General features: G+C 43.2%; 4 protein-coding genes across 4 annotated transcripts in view; 2 read left to right on the top strand and 2 right to left on the bottom strand.

Moving 5' to 3' along the window:
• Window positions 1-20,113, bottom strand: part of LOC310835720 (olfactory receptor 2V1-like) — a gene marked incomplete at its 3' end in the record, with an annotated part of 99,394 nt that overhangs the window by 26,415 nt on the left and 52,866 nt on the right. The gene's annotated exons all lie outside the window — the stretch shown is intronic.
• Window positions 7,548-8,483, top strand: LOC310839490 (olfactory receptor 2AK2-like; the record flags this gene model as incomplete). The annotated part of the gene is made up of 1 exon (XM_083728130.1): window positions 7,548-8,483. One exon carries the CDS (start codon window positions 7,548-7,550, stop codon window positions 8,481-8,483), a length of 936 nt encoding a protein of 311 aa, XP_083584256.1.
• LOC310839489 (olfactory receptor 2AK2-like) lies at window positions 14,040-14,795 on the top strand (the record flags this gene model as incomplete). Its single annotated transcript, XM_083728129.1, has 1 exon — window positions 14,040-14,795. The coding sequence occupies one exon, from the start codon at window positions 14,040-14,042 to the stop codon at window positions 14,793-14,795; it is 756 nt and encodes a 251-aa protein (XP_083584255.1).
• LOC310838011 (olfactory receptor 2T11-like) lies at window positions 17,724-18,450 on the bottom strand (the record flags this gene model as incomplete). Its single annotated transcript, XM_083725332.1, has 1 exon — window positions 17,724-18,450. One exon carries the CDS (start codon window positions 18,448-18,450, stop codon window positions 17,824-17,826), a length of 627 nt encoding a protein of 208 aa, XP_083581458.1. The 3' UTR covers window positions 17,724-17,823.

Below are 20,113 nucleotides of genomic sequence, written 5' to 3'. Positions count from 1 at the left end.
GACCTTCAGATCTTGTCAGACTAGACTGCAGCTTCCATCATCCCTGCCACTTGGCCATGGGGGGCCAGTGTGGTGTCATGGTTAGTGTGTTGGACTTTGAGGGTTGGAATCCCCACTCAGCCATGAAGCTCACTGGGTGATCTATGGTCAGCCACTGTCTCTCAGCTTAACTTACTTCATAGTGTTGCTGTGAGGATAAAATTGGTGGAGGGAGAGAATCATGTCCACTATCTTGAACTCCCTGGATAAAAGTTGGGGTATAAATGCAATAAATAAACGAAACAAACAAAATGAATGCATGTGGGCAGAAAGACAGCAAAATCTGGAAGATGGAAACATAGAAAGAGAAGGGCTGAAGCAGTAAGGTAACTCACAGGGTCTAATTTAGGTTGATTAAGGGTGTTGACTTGTATTAGAATGATGCAGCAGTTCTAGGGATCAATACAGCTATTTCACTGCAGGTAAAGTCCCTTTCTACAGCAGCCAGTCCTTCAGAAACACAAGTCTAACAGAACTCTTTTTAAATCTATAGCGTTCTCTGACTATCTGCGATGCACATCCTGCTTCTTGCTCAGAGTAAAACCAAAGCACACACAGAGATCTGGGGCATGTGCAAAGTTCCAGTTGCACTGAGCTCCAGCTCACCATTTTATCTTCTGTAACCATTTTGGCAGATTTTATCCTCTGCATAGCTGTTTTGGCATTTTGTAACACTAAACAGATTTCTACTTTGTCCAAACAGGGACTCAGCAATCATGTGCTAATTCCCCCTAGGAATTAAGGAACAATGCAACAACCCCATGTCATAGCATGACTCGGGGCACATAATCTTGAAATAACATGCCTACTTGGGGTGTGGGTGGTGCTGTGGTGTAAACCACTAAGCCTCTTGGGCTTGCTGATCGGAAGGTTGAGGGTTCGAAGCCCCATGACAGGGCGAGCTCCCATTGCTCTGTCCCAGCTTCTGCCAACCTAGCAGTTTGAAAGCACACCAGTGTGAGTAGATGATTAGGTACCACTGTGATGGGAAGGTAAACAGCATTTCCATGCACTCTGGTTTCTGTCACGGTGTTCCGTTCTGCCAGAAGCAGTCATGCTGGCCAAATGACCTGGAAAGCTGTCTGTGGACAAACGCCAGCTGCCTTGGCCTGAAAGAGAGATGAGCACTGCACCTCATAGTCACCTTTGCCTGGACTTAACCATCCAGTGGTCCTTTACCTTACCTTCTACCTTTACTTGTTAATCCAGATTTATACACATGTGGGTTAATGTGTCACTAGGGCATGTCACATTAATATGCCTAAATGCTTGTCATTTCAATTTCAATGCCTCCATGCCACCAAATGCTAGAGCTTTTGAGATCTGTGGTACAATCTCCAGTTTTCTCATCACTTCCTTACCCAAGGCATTGGTATCACCCACTAAAACTCAGCAAAAGTCTTAATTATCTAGTATCCAAGCCAGAAATGGGAAAATAATATCCAGGACATTTTTCTTCCTATTAGCAAGCGTTAGGCATAAGTGAAATAATATAGCCCTGGACTCAAGCCAGTGAAGTCCTTACAAATTGCATCAGCTGATGAGTTTGTTCTGACTTTAATCCCTAAGGTGTGAACTTTTCCAACTTCAGTAATCCCTAAGGCTGAAAGCTGAATAAAATTTACAGTTAAAGTTAACCCTTACAGTGTTATTCCCTTACAGTGCGATTCTAACTATGTAACTCAGAGAAGTTAAGTCCTATTGAATTCAGTTGAGGTATTTCTCCCAGGTAAGAAGGCTTAGGATTGCAGCCTACTGTCTGATATATTTTAGGCCTGCCTGAATATTTTGACTTGCAATGTGACGCTCAGTGACCCCGAGCATCAGCAATTGGGAGGGAAAAGCAGGACATTCCAGGGATCAAATCAGAAACAGGGATGGCTTCTGTAAATTCGGGACTGTCCCTGGAAAATAGTGAGACCTGGAGGGTCTGGGGTTTCTGGCATTGTCAGCCACTGTGAGAATAGGATGTTGGACTAGATGGGCCAGGTTCTTCTTTGATCACTGGGTCCCCTACTGGGATGTGTGCCTTTGGCATGGTGACCTTGGCCTTTTGAGTGGAGCTGACTGCATTCATAGTACGCAGGAAATTCACTCAGTTGGTTCCACCCACATAGTTCTGATATTCACTTACCTGTATTTTTCGCTCTGTAAGACGCACCCGACCACAAGACGCACCTAGTTTTTGGAGGAGGAAAGCAAGAAAAAAAAAATTCTGAATCTCAGAAGCCAGAACAGCAAGAGGGATCACTGTGCAGTGAAAGCAGCAATCCCTCTTGCTGTTCTGGCTTCTGGGATAGCTGCGCAGCCTGCATTCGCTCCATAAGACGCACACACATTTCCCCTTACTTTTTAGGAGGGAAAAAGTGAGTCTTATAGAGCAAAAAATACGGTATCTTCTCCAACAGTCCTCAATCACTCTCTGTGTGTATGTGATGTGAAGGCAATCACAGAGCATTTTAGATGCATGCAGCTAGAGATAGTGGATTATTCCCTTAAACAACAATAAATGGTCGTTGTCTTTAAAGCATCCTGACTTTTTATTTGCGACCTCCTAGTTTGTAAGATTAATACTAATAGCTTGCTGAATATTGACGCAAAATGTTCTCATTCCTTTGATGATTTTCAAATACAATTTCTTTCCTCATTAATTGCTGGCTACTACTCAGAGACGGGGAAATGGGATAAAGTTTTGGTGCAGCACTAGTCATAAAGTCTTCCCATCACTTTGTGTGGACTCAGCTATATAGCTGCAAATAAAACGTTTTGAATGGGTTGTAATATACAAATGTGATATATGTAATATACAGAGAAGTATGACTAGCCCAGGGACGCGGGTGGCGCTGTGGGTAAAACCTCAGTGCCTAGAACTTGCCGATCGTATGGTCGGCAGTTCGAATCCCCGTGGTGGGGTGAGCTCCCGCCCTTCGGTCCCAGCTCCTGCCCACCTAGCAGTTCGAAAGCACCCCTAAGTGCAAGTAGATAAATAGGTACTGCTTTATAGCGGGAAGGTAAACGGTGTTTCCGTGTGCTGCGCTGGCTCGCCAGAGCAGCTTCGTCACGCTGGCCACGTGACCCGGAAGTGTCTGCGGACAGCGCTGGCTCCCGGCCTCTTAAGTGAGATGAGTGCACAACCCTAGAGTCGGACACGACTGGCCCGTACGGGCAGGGGTCATAGCTGTCAACTTACAGATTTGAAAATAAGGGACCAGCAGCCTTGAAAATAAGGGACCATCAGCCAAAATAAGGGACCTGCAGCCTCACCTGTTCCAGGCACTCCAGTCTTCCTGTCCTCCTGCAGTCTGGTCAAACTCATGCTGGTAGCTTCGAGAACACTGTCCAACCAACTTTGTAACTAGAGGTTCAACTGAACAGAATCTGAATCACATGCACCACAAGGCCTATGCAGCCTCTACTTAAGATGGCTCCCCGGCCTGGCTTTGCACTGCAAGGTTTGCAGCAGCACATGCAACAAAATGGCGTCCAGAATTCAAAACCCCCCTCAGCTTGCATTAACTAGCCACACACAAGGCATGCAAGCTCCACCGCCCAGTCATTCTTAGACTTCTTACTGGGTGAGCAACACAGCCAAGCAACACAGTTGGAGCCTCCCTCCTCCCTGGCCGGCAGGGAGGGAGGGATAGGAGCTGCTTCCTTGGAAATTTAAGGGACATCATTTAAGGGACATTTAAGGGACATCCATCAATAAGGGACAGCAGCGGGACATGGTGCTAGAATAAGGGACTGTCCCTTCAAATAAGGGATACTTGACAGCTATGGCAGGGGTACCTTTACCCATGACTAGCCCAAGGTCACCCAGCAGTTGCATGTGGAGGAGCAGGGAAGCGAACCCGGTTCACCAGATTACATGTCCACCGCTGTTAACCACTACACCACCCTGGCTCTCATCAGTTCCCATAAAGTAAATTATGATGGAAAGGCAAACTCCCAGCTACATTCAAATATCCACAGAGGAGCATTTTCTCCACCCTCTTGAGAAATTCCTTCTAGTCCAGAGAGCTTCTGGGTTGGAATGTTGGCTACAGGTGAGAGAGTCAGCCACTCCTTCAGACTGCTCTTGCTCCCCCATGGAAAGTTTGACAGATATTTGGACAGGTAGGAGGAGACCTAGAAAGGGACAGTTACAGAGACCTAAGGTATAAAGGGAATCAAGCAGAAGAACGCCAACCTCATCAAAGAACAGGGAGAATGAGAACTGAATGGAGGCCTGTACTTCTCCCCAGAATCTTCTGCTCCCTCATTCATGTTATTTCGTGGACATTGGCTTGGAGGAACCCACGTCTGCAGAAGTAGCATATGTTGCTATCTTTAGATTCTCATTATCTAGTGGGGCGGGCAATGTACTGTTTGAAGTCTGACTTGTAGCTTCCACTTCTGAAAGTATTACTTAATAAGTTGGGGAGCCAAAATTCCCAAATATTCAGCAGTGTGATCGTTTCTCCTTGGAGCTTTTAAATACTGATTGTGAAAATGCTGGTTATAATATAGATCCAAAAAAGGCACATTTTTCTCTTACTGCTAGACCCTGTGGGACTAAGTAAAGATTTTGCAGAGATAAAGCAGGAGACGTAGATTTTAAAATGTTATTTTACAAGAAAGAGCATTATTTATAGTTCACAAGGTCTGGATTGTTTTCCTAGCTGACCTCAAATCAAGCAATTTAGGGTTTGTGATTCTGAATATTTTAAGATGTGAAAAGCAATCAAGAAAATTAAATATTGATTGTGATTTTCTCTCTCTTTTTCTTTTGGAGTTATAAAAATATTTATGGTTTTCAAAATGTAAGAAGAAAAGAAGAAGAAAAGATGCCATTCTCTCAGAGTAACAACTCTGTTCTAAAGAATGTCCTGTAAATCATTTTTTGCTTGCAACAAGAAAAAGGCTGTAACACTTTTAAACTGAATTATGGTGAATAGTTTAGGGTGGAGGACATGAGCAAGATTTAATTAAATCAATGGCTGGAGCACTGAAAGTTCACAGCAGAACATCTAAAGGCCAACAGCTTCTAAAAAATCACATCGGTTTTCTACTTACTGGCAGAAAGACAAGCGTTAGACACAGGTATGTGATGTTTAATATTTATATAGGTTGCATTTTCAACACAACTTTCTGTGGTTGGCATATCTGACGATGATAACATCAATTTCCATACACAAAATTCTTTGCAAGTGAATGTGGGACAGGCAAACACAATCCAAAGGGGGGAGACACAAGTGTGTGTGTGTGTGTGTGTGTGTGTGTGTGTGTGTGTGTAACCAGCACACCTGAAATTGTGAACCTAATTCTGGTGCCGAGAAGAGCAAATCTGTTTGGGTTGTTGTTAGAGGTGAAGGATCTTTCTTGCTTCAGTATCAGTTATATGGTTGCATCCCTATGTTTACAAAACACAAAATTCAAAGTGAGAAAAAGATCCCAGAAACAGAAATGTGTATCAACAGAGAACAGAAATCTACACGAACACAGAATTCTATGGCATATTCTACACTGACTTTGGGCAGAATATATAGTTCCCTCTGTGTGCTTATCAGAGCCTTTGAAGTAATGTGAATGTTACTTAAAAAAAAAAAAGTTTACCATTTCTCCAAAGAACTCAGGGCACTATGGGTGGTACCCAGGGCTTTTTTCTTTTCAGCCGGAACTCACCGGAAATCAGTTCCAGCACCAATAAGGTGGGTGCCATTGTCATTTATAAGAAAACAAGGGAGGTGTTCGTTGTGAGTTCCAGCACCCCTTTTTCTAGAAAAATAGCACCACTGATACCCGCTTTAGTGTCCGGTGTAAAAGTGGCAAATGATAATACAAACGTCCACTCAATCCCATGTCTTGTTCACAACAACCCTGGACATTAGGCAATGCTGAGAGGTAGCAAGTAGTCTTTTGTTGGTTGCCGTTTGGTAACCCTCCATCTTCCAGAAGATTTCCATGAGAGCTGGACCATCAAAAGGCTAATCGCAGAAAAATTGATGCTTTTGAATTATGGTGCTGGAGGAGACTCTTGAGAGTCCCATGGACTGCAAGAAGATCAAACCTATCCATTCTGAAGGAAATCAGCCCTGAGTGCTCACTGGAAGGACAGATCCTGAAGCTGAGGCTCCAATACTTTGGCCACCTCATGAGAAGAGAAGACTCCTTGGAAAAGACCCTGATGTTGGGAAAGACAAGGAGAATGGGAAGACAGAGGATGAGATGGTTGGATAGTGTTCGCGAAGATACCAGCATGAGTCTGACCAAACTGCGGGAGGCAGTGGAAGACAGGAGTGCCTGGCGTGCTCTGGTCCAGGGGGTCACGAGGAGTCGGACACGACTAAACAACAACAACAACATAGATCAATCTGGCAACTCACGCCATGGGCATCTATGCAAATTGGCCATTTCAAACTTTGGCACCATTGTAAATTGCTCACCGAAAGCGTTAGTTAGCTGGGGAGTTACCTTTGAGACACAAAGACACCCAGGGAGCCGTTCTCTTACTCACTTCTTTCCTGTGTCTCCCCTCTGGCCATGTTGTCAAGTGAAGACGAGCAACCTACTTTTAGGAAGAGCTAAGGGGAAGGGGAAAGTTGCAGTGCACAAATGATTGGGAAGAGACAGCTATCAGGCTAAAGAAATCTGTCAAATTAAAAAAAATGGCAGGATCTGTTCTTGGTCATCATTCCTCCTGATCCATGAGCCACCACGGACAATGGCTGTATTTTGGGAATGGTGAATAGGTCAGACCATCAAAACCCAAATGACCAATTTTCTCCAGCTCCCAGCTGCTAATAAGTGCTGTGAAGAGCTCCACAAGAAGCCCATCACAAAACCAAATGGCTACTTCTGGGTGGTTACAAAGCTGCTGAGACTACCCAGTACTCACTGCTGTGCCACAATACTGGACTTCCTCACTCTCTCCCTTTTAATTATTGTTAATATGACATGTTTTTATGTTGGCTAAGCCATTGTGGGAGGTCACAATATGGTAAGATAAAACAGATAAACTATTCCCCTCCCCCTTTGACTTTTAATATTCATTTTTGGGGGGCTTGTGGAGATTTGAGAACGATGTGTTTTGCACCCTTTTTTCTTCTATTTATTTATCTCTTTCCTCATCAAGATGTTCTGTGTGGTTTGTTCATACTGTACTGTTCCATTGTTCTATTTGTGTTATAAATTTTTAACAGCAAAAAATTATCGAAACAAAAACTGATAACTAATAAAATAAAAAAATTAGCATGTAACATTATGGTGGAAAACTCTTTGAAAGGGGTAGTCTGGGCTGGATCTATTTCCTCTCTTTCCAGGTTTCCTCCATTTCTCCAACAGGATTTTACCCTCAAAAACCACTTGCAACTGAAGATGGCATGTTTTATTTTTAAATGTTTCCACTCCACAGTTGTAATATTAAGGGTGCTTTACCTATGTTTTTTCACAGGGAAGCGTGACTTCCATTCCCCACATATTCTCTTCTTCTATCTTACTCAGCTGAAATCCAGACAAATGAAGATGGAATGGGGGATGAGAATAAAACATCGTGGACAGAGTTTGTTCTTGTTGGACTTCAGCATCAAAAGTCACCCACCCTTTTCCTTGGTGTCATCCTCTTCATGTCGCTTATCGCTCTCCTTGGAAACAGCCTCCTCTTGTTCTTAATTAAAATGAGCTCTGGCCTTCGGACCCCAATGTACTTTTTCCTCAGCCAACTGGCCTTCATGGACCTCTGCCAGGTTCTCTCCATCGTTCCCAAAATGACCGTGGATTTCGCAACCCACAGCTACACCATTTCACTCTACGGATGTGCCGTCCAGATTTTTGTCACGCTGGTCATGGGAGGAGCAGAGTGCCTCATCCTGGCAACCATGTCCTATGACAGGTACGTGGCTATCTGCAGGCCGCTCCAATATCCGGTCCTCATGAGGAGCAAAATCTGCAACATCATGTCAGTCGCTTCCTGGTTCTGGTCTTCTGTGCAGGCCCTGAACTGTTCCCTCTACGTGCTGCCTCTTCCCTACTGCAAGTCCAACGTGATTAGACACATCGGTTGTGATTATACAGCGCTTTTAAAGCTTTCTTGCTCCGACAATTCTGCATTTGAAAAATCAATATACCTCGGAACATTCCTAGTATTCCTCATCCCCATCTCAATCATCCTGGCTTCCTACACAGCCATCCTCCTTCAGGTTGTGAGGTCCCGCTCCTCCGGAAGTAGCCACAAGGCCCTGGGGACTTGCTTGTCCCACTTGTGTGTGGTGGGGGTCTTCTATGGTTCGGCCATTTTAACATACATGACACCCGTATCTTCCTATTCAGCAGAAAAGGCTATGATCAACTCCGTGTTCATTACCATTGTCCCAGCCATGCTGAACCCATTCATATACAGCCTGAGGAACCGAGACGTTTTAGCAGCTCTGAGGAGACTTTTGGAAAAATGCATATTGTGTAAATAGTTGAACAAGAAAAAAATATATTGGGAACTTACATACAATGCTACTACTACTGTGATTTGCTTTCTATAAGGGATCTCAGTGCTATTTTACAATACAATAAAAGCATTCATATACCCATTTCATATGTACAAACCGCTAAATAATTCCACATATAAAAATCTCTTTAAAAAACCCATTACATAACTAAAAACAATTTCAGATTCAACACCAATGCCAAGTGGGATGACTTTGAAGATTTGCTGGAAGAAAATAATGACAAAAGCAAGTTTGTCCAAACATATTTTAATCCTTTGATTGGAAATAAAAAGTATCCAAATGCTTTCATGGGAAACACACTGAGGCTGCTTTCCTTCCCTTCCTCCCCAATTCCCTGCTCCCTGAGTGTGCCGGATTGCTCCAGACAGCCCAACCCAGAGCTGTTTCTGCTTGACTCTGCCAAAGTCCAGGTCTCCCTTATTTGGTTTCGGCTTTGGCTGGGCCCAGTGCTCAGACCTAATGTACATTATCCCATCAAATGTCTGAGTCACAATCCAGAGAAAGGCTTCTTACACAAAGAGCAGCATTGCTGCAAGACATGCACGGTTGGTGGTGAGAGGTAGTTCTGCAAGCCTGGTGTCCCAGCAGCAGCACCCCTGCTATTTATGAGGAAAGTGATGGGGTGGTGAATGGCAGTGCTGAGAGCAGGGCAGTTTGAGTGAAGTGGAAGAGCCAAGCTGGTGTGCCCAAGCTGTCACAATCTTCCCACCACCATGTCCCACCCTACTAACCATCCTGGTACATGGCAGTGACGCTGGTGCTGGGAGGCTGAGTCTACAGTGCCTTCCCTCACTGCTGGCTATTCCTGCTCCAAGCACTTGTCCCTGTTTGAACTCACACAAGAGAATTTGAGCTTTGGCATAGCTCTGCTCTCAGTCATGGCCTGGCATTCAAGGAATGAGGTCTATTCCCACGGCAGAGTCCAAACTCTAAATATACCATACTTTCCCATGTATAAGACTGTTTTTTTCCCTTTTAAAATCATGCTCAAAAGTAGGGGTCGTCTTATACATGGGTGGCATAGCTGTCAACGTTTCCCTTTTTTAAAGGGAAATTCCCTTATTCTGAATAGGATTCCTCGCAAGAAAAGGGAAAAGTTGACAGCTATGATGGGTGGTCCATAGGGTGGACGTTTGATTGGTTGCTGCTGCAGCTGTCAGAAGCTATATTGCGTGTTATTGGTTGCTTTGTCAATGGGTAGTGTTGATTGGCTGATGCTCCAGCAGTTGGGTGGGCAATTTGCAGCTTCTGACAGTGATGGGACAGACGGAATGTGGATTTTGTGACACGTGCAAAAGCTCGACAACTCTGTGGCATCTCTCCCCATTTTCTTAAATCTGAGTCCCCCAAAATAGGGGTAGTCTTATACAAAGGGTGTCTTCGAGACGGAAAAGTACAGTACTTTTTGAAGTGAGGCAATGAGAACTGTATACAGTGTTCCAAATGTGATCGCACCATAAATTTCTATTGGTATCTTCAATTTTATTTTCAGTTCCTTTCCTAATGATCCCTGGCATGGAATTAACCTTTTTTCATAGCTACCACACGCTGGATACCTTACGACCCCAAGGCCTCATTCCTGGTCTGTCTTTGCCGCCTGACATAGTTCAGACCCTGTGTCAGGAGCTAGAGTCAAGCGTAGGTCAACAATAAAAATATGGCGTCAGTGACGTTAACGTTTTATTCAAAAAACTAAACAGTGCAGGTTTAGTAATCCCAGTAACTCTTCCCAATAGGTCTTGCCTCAATGAGACAGTAGCGAGGTGCGTTCGAAAACGGAAGCATTTACTTTCGGGTTCTTAGCGTTCAGGTTCGAGACGTTCTAGAACAGAGATACCACTGTACTTTTGAGATACACTCATACTCTCCAACAGTGTTAGATCGCTCTCTATGTATATGTGATGTGAAGGCAATCACAGAGCATTTTGAATGCTTGCTGGTAGAGATGGTGTGTGTGTGTGTGTGTGTGTGTGTGTGTTTGTGTGTGTGTGTGTGTGTCTTCCCTTAGGCAATAATAAATGTCAATTATCTTTCAAAATAGCCTGACATTTCTTTTTCTTGAGACCTTAGAAGACATTTATAAGATTAATACCAGAAACTTAGTGAATGCTGACACAGCAACAATTACCAAGTTACTGGCATTCATAAGATGTTTGTAGGCCACTGGTCAGGAACTACATGAGTAGATCTCTCAAGACCTGTTTTGGACATGTTGCATATTTACTGCTAAAACATGGACATAATATTGAAATTTGACCATCTCTCAAAGGTATCTAGCTGGTCAAATGTCAGAATTTGTTGACATTTCCTGCTGGCCCCTAAAATGTAAAGAATTAGCAGAAGTAATGTAGAAGTCACAATAATCACTATCACATGTTAGAAGAAGTTCTACCAATCACTATCATGACTGAGATGTGGAGAAAGACCATAATGAATGTTACTTCAAAGTTCTCTTCCCCTGTGAAAGGGGCTTCCTTTTTTCTTTTCTTTTTTTTGCCTCATTCTCTGTGCACTTTAAGGGACGTGGGTGGCGCTGTGGGTTAAACCACAGAGCCTAGGACTTGCCGATCAGAAGGTCGGCAATTCAAATCCCCGTGACGGGGTGAGCTCCCGTTGTTCGGTCCCTGCTCCTGCCAACCTAGCACTTTGAAAGCACATCAAAGTGCAAGTAGATAAATAAGTACTGCTCTGGCGGGAAGGTAAACGGCGTTTCCATGCGCTGCTCTGGTTCGCCAGAAGTGGCTTAGTCATGCTGGCAACATGACCGGTACCACATGCCGGCTCCCTCAGCCAATAAAGCGAGATGAGCGCTGCAACCCCAGAGTCGGCCACGACTGGACCTAATGGTCAGGGGTCCTTAACCTTTTACTGTGCACTTTAGAACTTCTTTAGAGTTTTGGTGGGTTTGTGGTTTACATTCCTTTCATCTAGCAAAGTGGGGGGGGGGGGGGTTGGGGGGGGAATGGACAAGAATTTCCATAAGGAAAATGTGCTTTGAAAGTATGTTTGAAGCTTGAGTTGTAGCTTCCAGTGTGCCTTAATTGAAGTCAGGGGGCCAAAATTCCCAAACGGATAGGAGAGTGATCATTTCTTCATGAAGATTTTAAATACTGTTGGTGAAAATGCTGGTTGTGATGCAGCAGATGTAGATTTTAAAAATGTCTCTATGTAAGAGAGACTATTCTTTTAATAGTTCAGAGAGTCTGAATTGTTTTCGCAACTGACAGCAAAACAAGGAATTCAGTCTTTATGATTCTGAATATTTTAATATGTGGAAAGCAATCAAGAAAACACTTAACTACCCTAAGGCACTAAATATTGATTGTGATTTCTCCCCTTCCTTTTGAAATTATAAAAATATTTCCACTTTTCAAAATGTAGGCAAAGTAAGTCAATAATTCAGATTAACAACTCTTTCAAAGAATGTACTGCAAATCATTTTTTGCCTATAACAGGAAAAACGTTGAATCCCTTTAAAGTGAATTGTGGTCAATTAGCTTAGGGGAATACTATGGAAGAGATGGGCAAGATTTAATTAAATCAGTGGATGGAGCACTGATAATTTACAGCAGAGGCCTTATATACCAGCTTCTTTTAAAACATAAGTTGTCTTTCTGCTTGCTGTTGCAAACACATGCATCAGACACAGGTATGTGACTCTTTTCTCATTGTCATTGCAATCTAATTCTTCTTTCATTTTCTGTTTCATATTGTTCTTTGGTGACAACATGAATTTTCATAAAGAAAATCCTTTGCAAGAGAATCTTAAACAGGCAAAGAAAGCAAAGGAAAAACTATATATATACATATATATCACTAAAAAGTATATATACTGATAGTGTGTGTGTGTGTCTATCTGTCTGTCTGTCTGTCTGTCTGTCTGTCTGTCTGTGAGTGACACCATAAGACACTAGAACTCAGGACGCAAGGGAGAAATCAGTCATAGCTGAGGAAAGTTGTCTTCCATGAACACGGTTTTAACAGTGAGTCCGTAAGTGACTGTGGAGGCCAATTCTGGATCCACACGTCCTTCCACAGTGGGGACATTGGTTTCCGGGCAGGAGTTGATCATGGTGAGGGTTTGCCAAGCGTTCCTTCCTCTTAGCACGTTTCTCCCTTTCGTCCTGAGTTTGAGTGTCTTCAAAGCCCATGACACCTTTGGTAAAGGCTGCTCTCCAATTGGAGCGCTTGCAGGCCAGTGTTTCCCAGTTGTTGGTGTGACAGCTACACATATACTCCATTTGGGAGTCATGTTTATGTCAGGGGCATTAGTCATTCATTTTCATAAAACTGTCTTCAAGAGTTTCTGCATGTAAGATGAAACTCTGGCTGTGTAGCTGCATTGTTTGCACTGGTGCAAATATAAGACAGTGACATCATGGACATGCACGGTGCGTTATGTGAGAGTGACTGAGATAGAGTTTCGGTTTTAATCTACTGAAAAGATGCAAGCAGATCTGCTGCTGTGGGGATCCAGAGCAGTCTCTGTAAATAGCAATCGCTAAGCTTAATGACATGCAATAAAAGTAATCTTCCTAGAACAATCGTGTGTTGCTCATCAATCAAGACTCAGGCCCGATTTCCTCACGCTTCACTAACAGACTGTATTTCAACTCTGCTAAACACGTGGTCGGAAGTGTGCTGGGCGAATCTTTCACAGCAGCTTTCACGCCATAAACAGCCACAGTTTACTCAGAAGTTAATTGGAAATCCATTCTTTATTTGAAAAAACAAAACATTCCTGTATCCCATCTAGGCACTGTGATGTGGCTCTCCTCTCTGATCTAGCAACTGGTGTTGCATGCAAAGCCCTTTTATTTTAAATTATTTTATCTGTGAGAATTAGCATCTTTTAATCTCATATATCATTCATGGCTTTCCCTCCCTCTTCTATCTACTTTTCATTTGATTTATCATTCATAAGGTATGTTTTATATTGGTTAAGGCAGAAATCTATTGCACAGGGTCTCCATTCAGCAAGATAAAATGATAACTAATAAAATAAAAAAGTAGAGGGTAATATATTAATGACATGCTTTTTGAAAGAGGGAGCCAGAGCTGGATTAATTGGCTACAAACAGGAGGATTTCAGCTCTTTTAAAAGACCTCTTTGCTTGTATATCATGAATCTCGCACACATCCAATTGGCTCATATAGCCTACCTACAAAAAACACACTTGATAGCAGAAGATGGCATAATTTATTTAGAAATCCTGGGTTCCCACCCACCACAGTTACAATATTAATGGTTGTTTACCTAAAATTCTCTCAAAGTACTATGTGACTTCTATCCCCAGCTATTCTCTTCTTCTATCTTATTCAGCTAAAATCCAGACAAATGAAAAAGGAATGGGGGGTGAGAATAAAACATCATGGACGGAGTTTGTTCTTGTTGGACTTCAGCATCAAAAGTCACCCACCCTTTTCCTTGGTGCCATCCTCTTCATGTCCCTTATCGCCCTCCTTGGAAACAGCCTCCTCCTGTTCTTAATTAAAATGAGCTCTGGTCTGCAGACCCCAATGTACTTTTTCCTCAGCCAACTGGCCTTCATGGACCTCTGCCAAGTTCTCTCCATCGTTCCCAAAATGACGGTGGATTTTGTAACCCACAGCTACACCATTTCGCTCTCTGGATGCATCACCCAGATTTCTGTCACACTGCTCTTGGGAGGGGCAGAGTGCCTCATCCTGGCAACCATGTCCTATGACAGGTATGTGGCTATCTGCAGGCCGCTGCAATATCCAGTCCTCATGAGGAGCAAAATCTGCAACATCATGTCAGTCGCTGCCTGGTTTTGGTCTGCGTTCCAGGCTCTGAGCTGTTCCCTCTATGTGCTGCCTCTTCCCTACTGCAAGTCCAATGTGATTAACCATTACCTGTGTGATTATCCAGCGCTTATACAATTGTCCTGCTCTGACAATTCTGCATTTGTGAGATCAACATACTTTGGTAATTCCATGGTCCTTCTCATCCCCATCTCAGTCATCCTGGCTTCCTACATAGCCATCCTACTTCAAGTCCTCAGAGCACGCTCCTCAGGAAGTAGCCACAAGGCTCTGGGGACCTGTTTGTCCCATTTGTGTGTGGTGGGAATCTTCTATTCAATGGCCATGTTTACGTACATGACCCCCTATACAGCGGAAAAGTCCATGATTAACTCAGTGTTTACCACCATTGTCCCTGCTATGTTGAACCCTTTCATATACAGCCTGAGGAACCGCGATGTTCTAGCAGCTTTGAGGAGACTTTGTGCAAAATGCATATTGTGTAAATAATTGGACAGGAAAAAGAAACTATCCATGATGTTATCCTCAGAACCAGCAGAACTGGAACTGGAAATAACTAACCAGGCATAGGTGAATTTGTTCATTTCAGTTTAACTCAGTTTAACTCAGTTTCTCATTTTTTCAATTTTAAGTTCAGCTCTCCACATTTCCACATCAGTTTACAACTGGGTGGCTTTTTAAAAGGCCTTGTTAAAATTCATTAGCATTCGAATCTGAATTTCTCCTAATTCTCCTGTTGTTGTATGCATTTTCCCCATACCAGTTTGCAGAGCAATTTCCCCTATTGTGATGCGTTTCTACGTGCTACTTTCTACAATATAAGCATGTTCGTGCACACCTTACCTTATCAAATGCATTTTTAAACACTTTTTGGGCTGGAGAACTGTATTGTAAAGTCTGAACAACTGCAAAATTTGAAAGCTGGATGTATATTTGTTTGTGTGCTGCTTAGGAAAGTATGAATTTGGGAGAACTGAATCAGAGTTATCTTCCACCAATAGGAAGGAGATAGGCAGAAGTGACAGAAAGCTGCTGAAACTGCTAAGTGGTTTAAAACTAACTTTATTTGTTGACAAGAAAGTATTAAAACGTAAAACTGCAAAAAAATAGAAAAAGGTAATGCAGTACTGCAACAAGACAGAAACAACAGAAACATTTAGTATATTTATTTTTCCAAAAAAACACACACATTGTAAATAATTATTGAGAAACTGAACAATAAAAAGGTCCTCCTATTAACTAGCAGTCCCTGTAATATATCAATCATAACAGTATATCATAGAATAATAGAACTGTAAAGTTGGAAGGGATCCTGAGGGTCATCTAATCAACTCCCTGCATTGCATATATTGAGAATAAAGCTCTTAAAATTCTATGCCTTGGTCTGGGAGGCTACAAAATTGGGTTGGGGGATTTCAGTGATTCCAGTGATTTTTTTGGGGGGGGCACACAGGTCATGATTTCTCCCTCACCCCAATTCCCTATTCCAAGGTGCATTTGGCAGTGGGGTGGGGAAATTATTGAGCAAGGTCTCAATATGGGGGTGGCACCGTTCCACTACCACTATTCCACAGAATTTCACTTGGAAGAATGCATTGGGGGTAGGAAGAAGGTGCCCACTGGCCAACTAGAGTCAAGAGGAAACTCCAGTGAGTGTCTTGTCCTCAGATTACAGCACCTTTCAAAAACCTGTGCGGTACAGCACTCTCCCCCTTTGCATAGGCATGCACAGCATGTTTCATTAGGGTGTGCGCCCAGGGATGTTGTAAAAAACGATTTCAGCAAAGGAAGAAGGGGCGGGGAATGACAAGACAAACAAATAGGGACAAGAGAGAGGTAAAGAGGAAAAACCACAAGAGCAGTCAAGAAGCCAAAATAGGATTTTTTTCAGCAAAGAAAAAGACTCATGCCAAGCTGACCAGATGCAGGGCACTTATGGAGGGCCAAGGGTGGAATGGCTTCTCCACTTCCTTGCTTAAAAGGTAAAGGGACCCCTGGCCGTTAGGTCCAGTCATGACGGACTCTGGGGTTCGGCGCTCATCTCGCTTTACTGGCCAAGTACAGCTTCCGGGTCATGTGGCCAGCATGACTAAGCCGCTTCTGGCGAACCAGAGCAGCGCACAGAAACGCCATTTACTTTCCCGCCAGAGCGGTACCTATTTATCTACTTGCACTTTAATGTGCTTTTGAACTGCTAGGTTGGCAGGAGCAGGGACTGAGCAATGGGAGCTCACCCCGTCGCGGGGATTCGAACCACCAACCTTCTGATTGGCAAGTCCTAGGCTCTGTGGTTTAACCCACAGCACCACCCGCATCCCTATTTCCTTGCTTACGGACCTCCAGCAGTGGGGGTACAACTTTGTGGCTGGAAGCCACTGATAGTCTAATCCTCCATGAATTTGTTGATGTTGGGATGAAAGCAGAAGAGCTAGCAGGCAAGTACTCGCAGATGTGATTATAAAGGATGGCATACAAATAATAATCATCATGGGTGGTTATTGTACATGTTGCAACCTGTTTGGTTCAAGACAGGAACCAGAGGTGACTGGTCAGAACAGAATGACAATATGATCATGTGAGCCTGTGCACTGTCAATCCATAGCAATCTGTCCCTCAATAAGCAGGAGAAACGTCACGGTGGGGGAAATCAATGTGGTTTGACCACGACTCTCTCTGCACGGTGCCCTATAAAATCATTTATACCATGTGATATTTTACAAAGAATTTTCTCAGTCCTGCTAGCACATCTCAGTTCCTCTAGACATATATGAAAGTATTTGTCATTGCAGGTGCTATAGTAATCAACACCATATATCTCCAAATAGATGCTCCATAGCAGAATACCACTACACACAAATTGGGCAAGCAGGTTCCCTAAAGCCTGGTGGATTCTCAAAATACAGCACAGCACCTAAGCTCTAAGGGATCCAGGAACAATGAAGACTTTCCTATCGCTGGAGCTGGCAGCCCAGAATATGTCTGGCCCCTTCACTGAAGTTTATTGCAAAAAAATATTTTTGTGAGACCGGGGAATGATAATACTTAGAATTCATACAACATTTTAGGGCATTCAAAACACTTCAGATTACATGTTATCCCTGTACATTATGTTATTATCATCTCCATTTAGGAGCTCAGCCCCAGCAGGGACACACTGTCTTGCTTGAAGCTGTAGTATATATTATTAAACCAAAGGAAGTAACATTCATTCAGAGACAAAGCTACAGTATGAATATTGGGGTACATTTTTTGCTGTGGTCACCAATCATACAGCAATAATGAAAGTTAGGGTGCTTCCAGATGGGGGAATTAATAAAGCAAACAGGACATTAAGGTATTGCAAATAGGTTTTGGTTTGCAGACTCTGTTCACACTTGAGTAGCATGAAAACCACAATAATCTGAAGCGCCATTAGACAAAATTTACATCTCTCACCATAAGTTCCTTCCAGCTAAATTTCAGCCCTTGCATAAATTCCAAAGAGAGAGAGTATCTGCCATTTTATATCCTGCTGAAATCATTGACACATTGTGCATCTTGCAAAGAGCTTTCTCAAGGCTGCCAAGACATCCCGGTTCCTCAGGCTGTATATGAAAGGATTCATCATGGCAGGCACAATGGTACAAAACACAGCGTTTATCATGGCCCTTTGTGCTGAATAGGAAGCGGCAGGTGTCATGTACGTCAAAATGGCCGTAACATAGAAGATCCCCACCACACACAGATGGGACAAGCAGGTCCCCAAGGCCTTGTGGCTTCTTCCAGAGGATCGTGCTCTGAAGACTTGAAGTAGGATGGCTATGTAGGAAGCCAGGATGACTGAGATGGGGATGAAAAAGATCACGAAACTACAAAAGTAGGCTGTTATATCAAATGCAAAATTGTCAGAGCAGGACAACTGAACTAGGGCTGGGTAATCGCACATGTAGTGTCTGATCACATTGGACTTGCAGTAGGGAAGTGGCAGTACATAAAGGGAACAGATCAAAGCCTGCACAGAAGACCCAAACCAGGCAGCAACTGACATGATGATGCAGTTTTTGCTACTCATGAGAACCGGATATTGCAGCGGCCTGCAGATAGCCACATACCTGTCAAATGACATGGTCACCAGAATGAAGCACTCTGCCCCTCCCATGAGCATTGTGACAGAAATCTGCACGACACAACCGTAGAGTGAAATGCTGTAGCTCTGGGTTACAAAATCCACCGTCATTTTGGGAACAATGGTGAGAACTTGGCAGAGGTCCATGAAGGCTAGTTGGCTGAGGAAAAAATACATTGGGGTCTGCAGACCAGAGTCTGTCTTCATCAGAAAAAGAAGGAGGCTGTTCCCTATCAGAGCTACTATGAACATGAAGAGGATCACACCAAGGAAAACCATAGGTGACCTTTGATGCTGAAGTCCAACCAGAAGGAACACAGTCCATGACATATTCCCTTCTCCCATTCCTCCTTCACTTGCCTGAAGACTTAAGCAGAAGACTTGTGAGAAGTGGTGTGCCACATTGTAGGGTTGAATCCACTGTACACATAATGTAAACAACCAAAAGAGAGCAGTTTTTAATAGAATGGATTGTGTCTATTGCTCCACACACTTAGTTCTGCCTGTGCAACAAGACTTCTCTTCTCTCCTCCAAGAGTCCCCAAAATATGTTTGGGGGTTCCCAACTCTCCAGCTGAGATTTTGAGGATTCAATGGGGCAGCTGGAGGGAAGAGGAAGTTCTACTGAATGCATGGAAGTCCACTTTGCAGGCAGAGCTTCAATGTTCTGCCCAATATGTTAGAAGTCTCTCTGGGTGCATCCAGACTGTCACTACAGTGGTACCTTGGTTTACAACCTTAATCTGTGCTGGAAGTCTGTTCTTAAACCAAAGCAGACTTAAACCAAGGCGTGCTTTCCCATAGAAAGTAATGGAAAACAGATTAATCCATTCCAGATGATGAGAAGCAACCTCTAAAACAGCACTATAGGAGGGAAATCTCTCAAGGCCACCTCTAACATGCAACCACCGGAAGGACCATGTTCCTGTCCCTCCAGATCCATAGCTCTACCCCTTTCTCAGCTTATCTGGAGCAGGTTTAGAGATTCTGGCCCGTTCTCAGGGATGATGCGTTCTATAGCTTCAACATCTGGATGGCGTCAGATTGGCGGCCCCTGCCTTACTCTAACCTATCCAGCAGGCTGTTATGGGTATAAAGGAAAGGGCAAACTCAATATTTAAAAAATGAATGCACAATAATGGGTCATATTTCAAAGCTTTATCATGCTTTAGAGATACACAAAACTCCGCATCCTGCCTAAACTCAGCCTAAGCATGAGAATGGAATACTCTGTTTGTAAATACTCCTGTTTAAATAAAGGACATGGATGGAAGGTGTCTATGATATATCTAAAGAATACTAGTGTTGTAGCTCAGTTGCTTTAGAGCTACAAAACCATGAGTAGTGTAGTAAATCGTTTCCAGCAGAATGGTTTATCTAACGTACATTTTGAAGTACATAGGCAGCATGTGGGAATAAATCGTATGTGTAGTGCCAAGTCTCACTTTCAAATGAAATCTGGTTTATAAAAATATCTGTTTCTCATTTTTGAATCCCTTGACCTTTCCTGGAGGGTATGGCAGGACAGAAATTATCTAAAAGGAATATTCATACACTACATAAATACATACATTTTCCGGTTCCAAATTATATTTTTATTTACCATACGCTGGCAAGGTTTTTAAGTACAAATAACTTGGTGTTATCATGAATCAGCATGAAGGACCATCATGTGGCAAAAGATTGCATCCCATTTTAGTTC

The sequence above is a fragment of the Podarcis gaigeae genome, assembly GCF_964106915.1.
Source record: "Podarcis gaigeae genome assembly, chromosome: 2".
Classification (NCBI taxonomy): domain Eukaryota; kingdom Metazoa; phylum Chordata; class Lepidosauria; order Squamata; family Lacertidae; genus Podarcis; species Podarcis gaigeae.
This window is presented reverse-complemented; position numbering and strand designations above follow the sequence as displayed.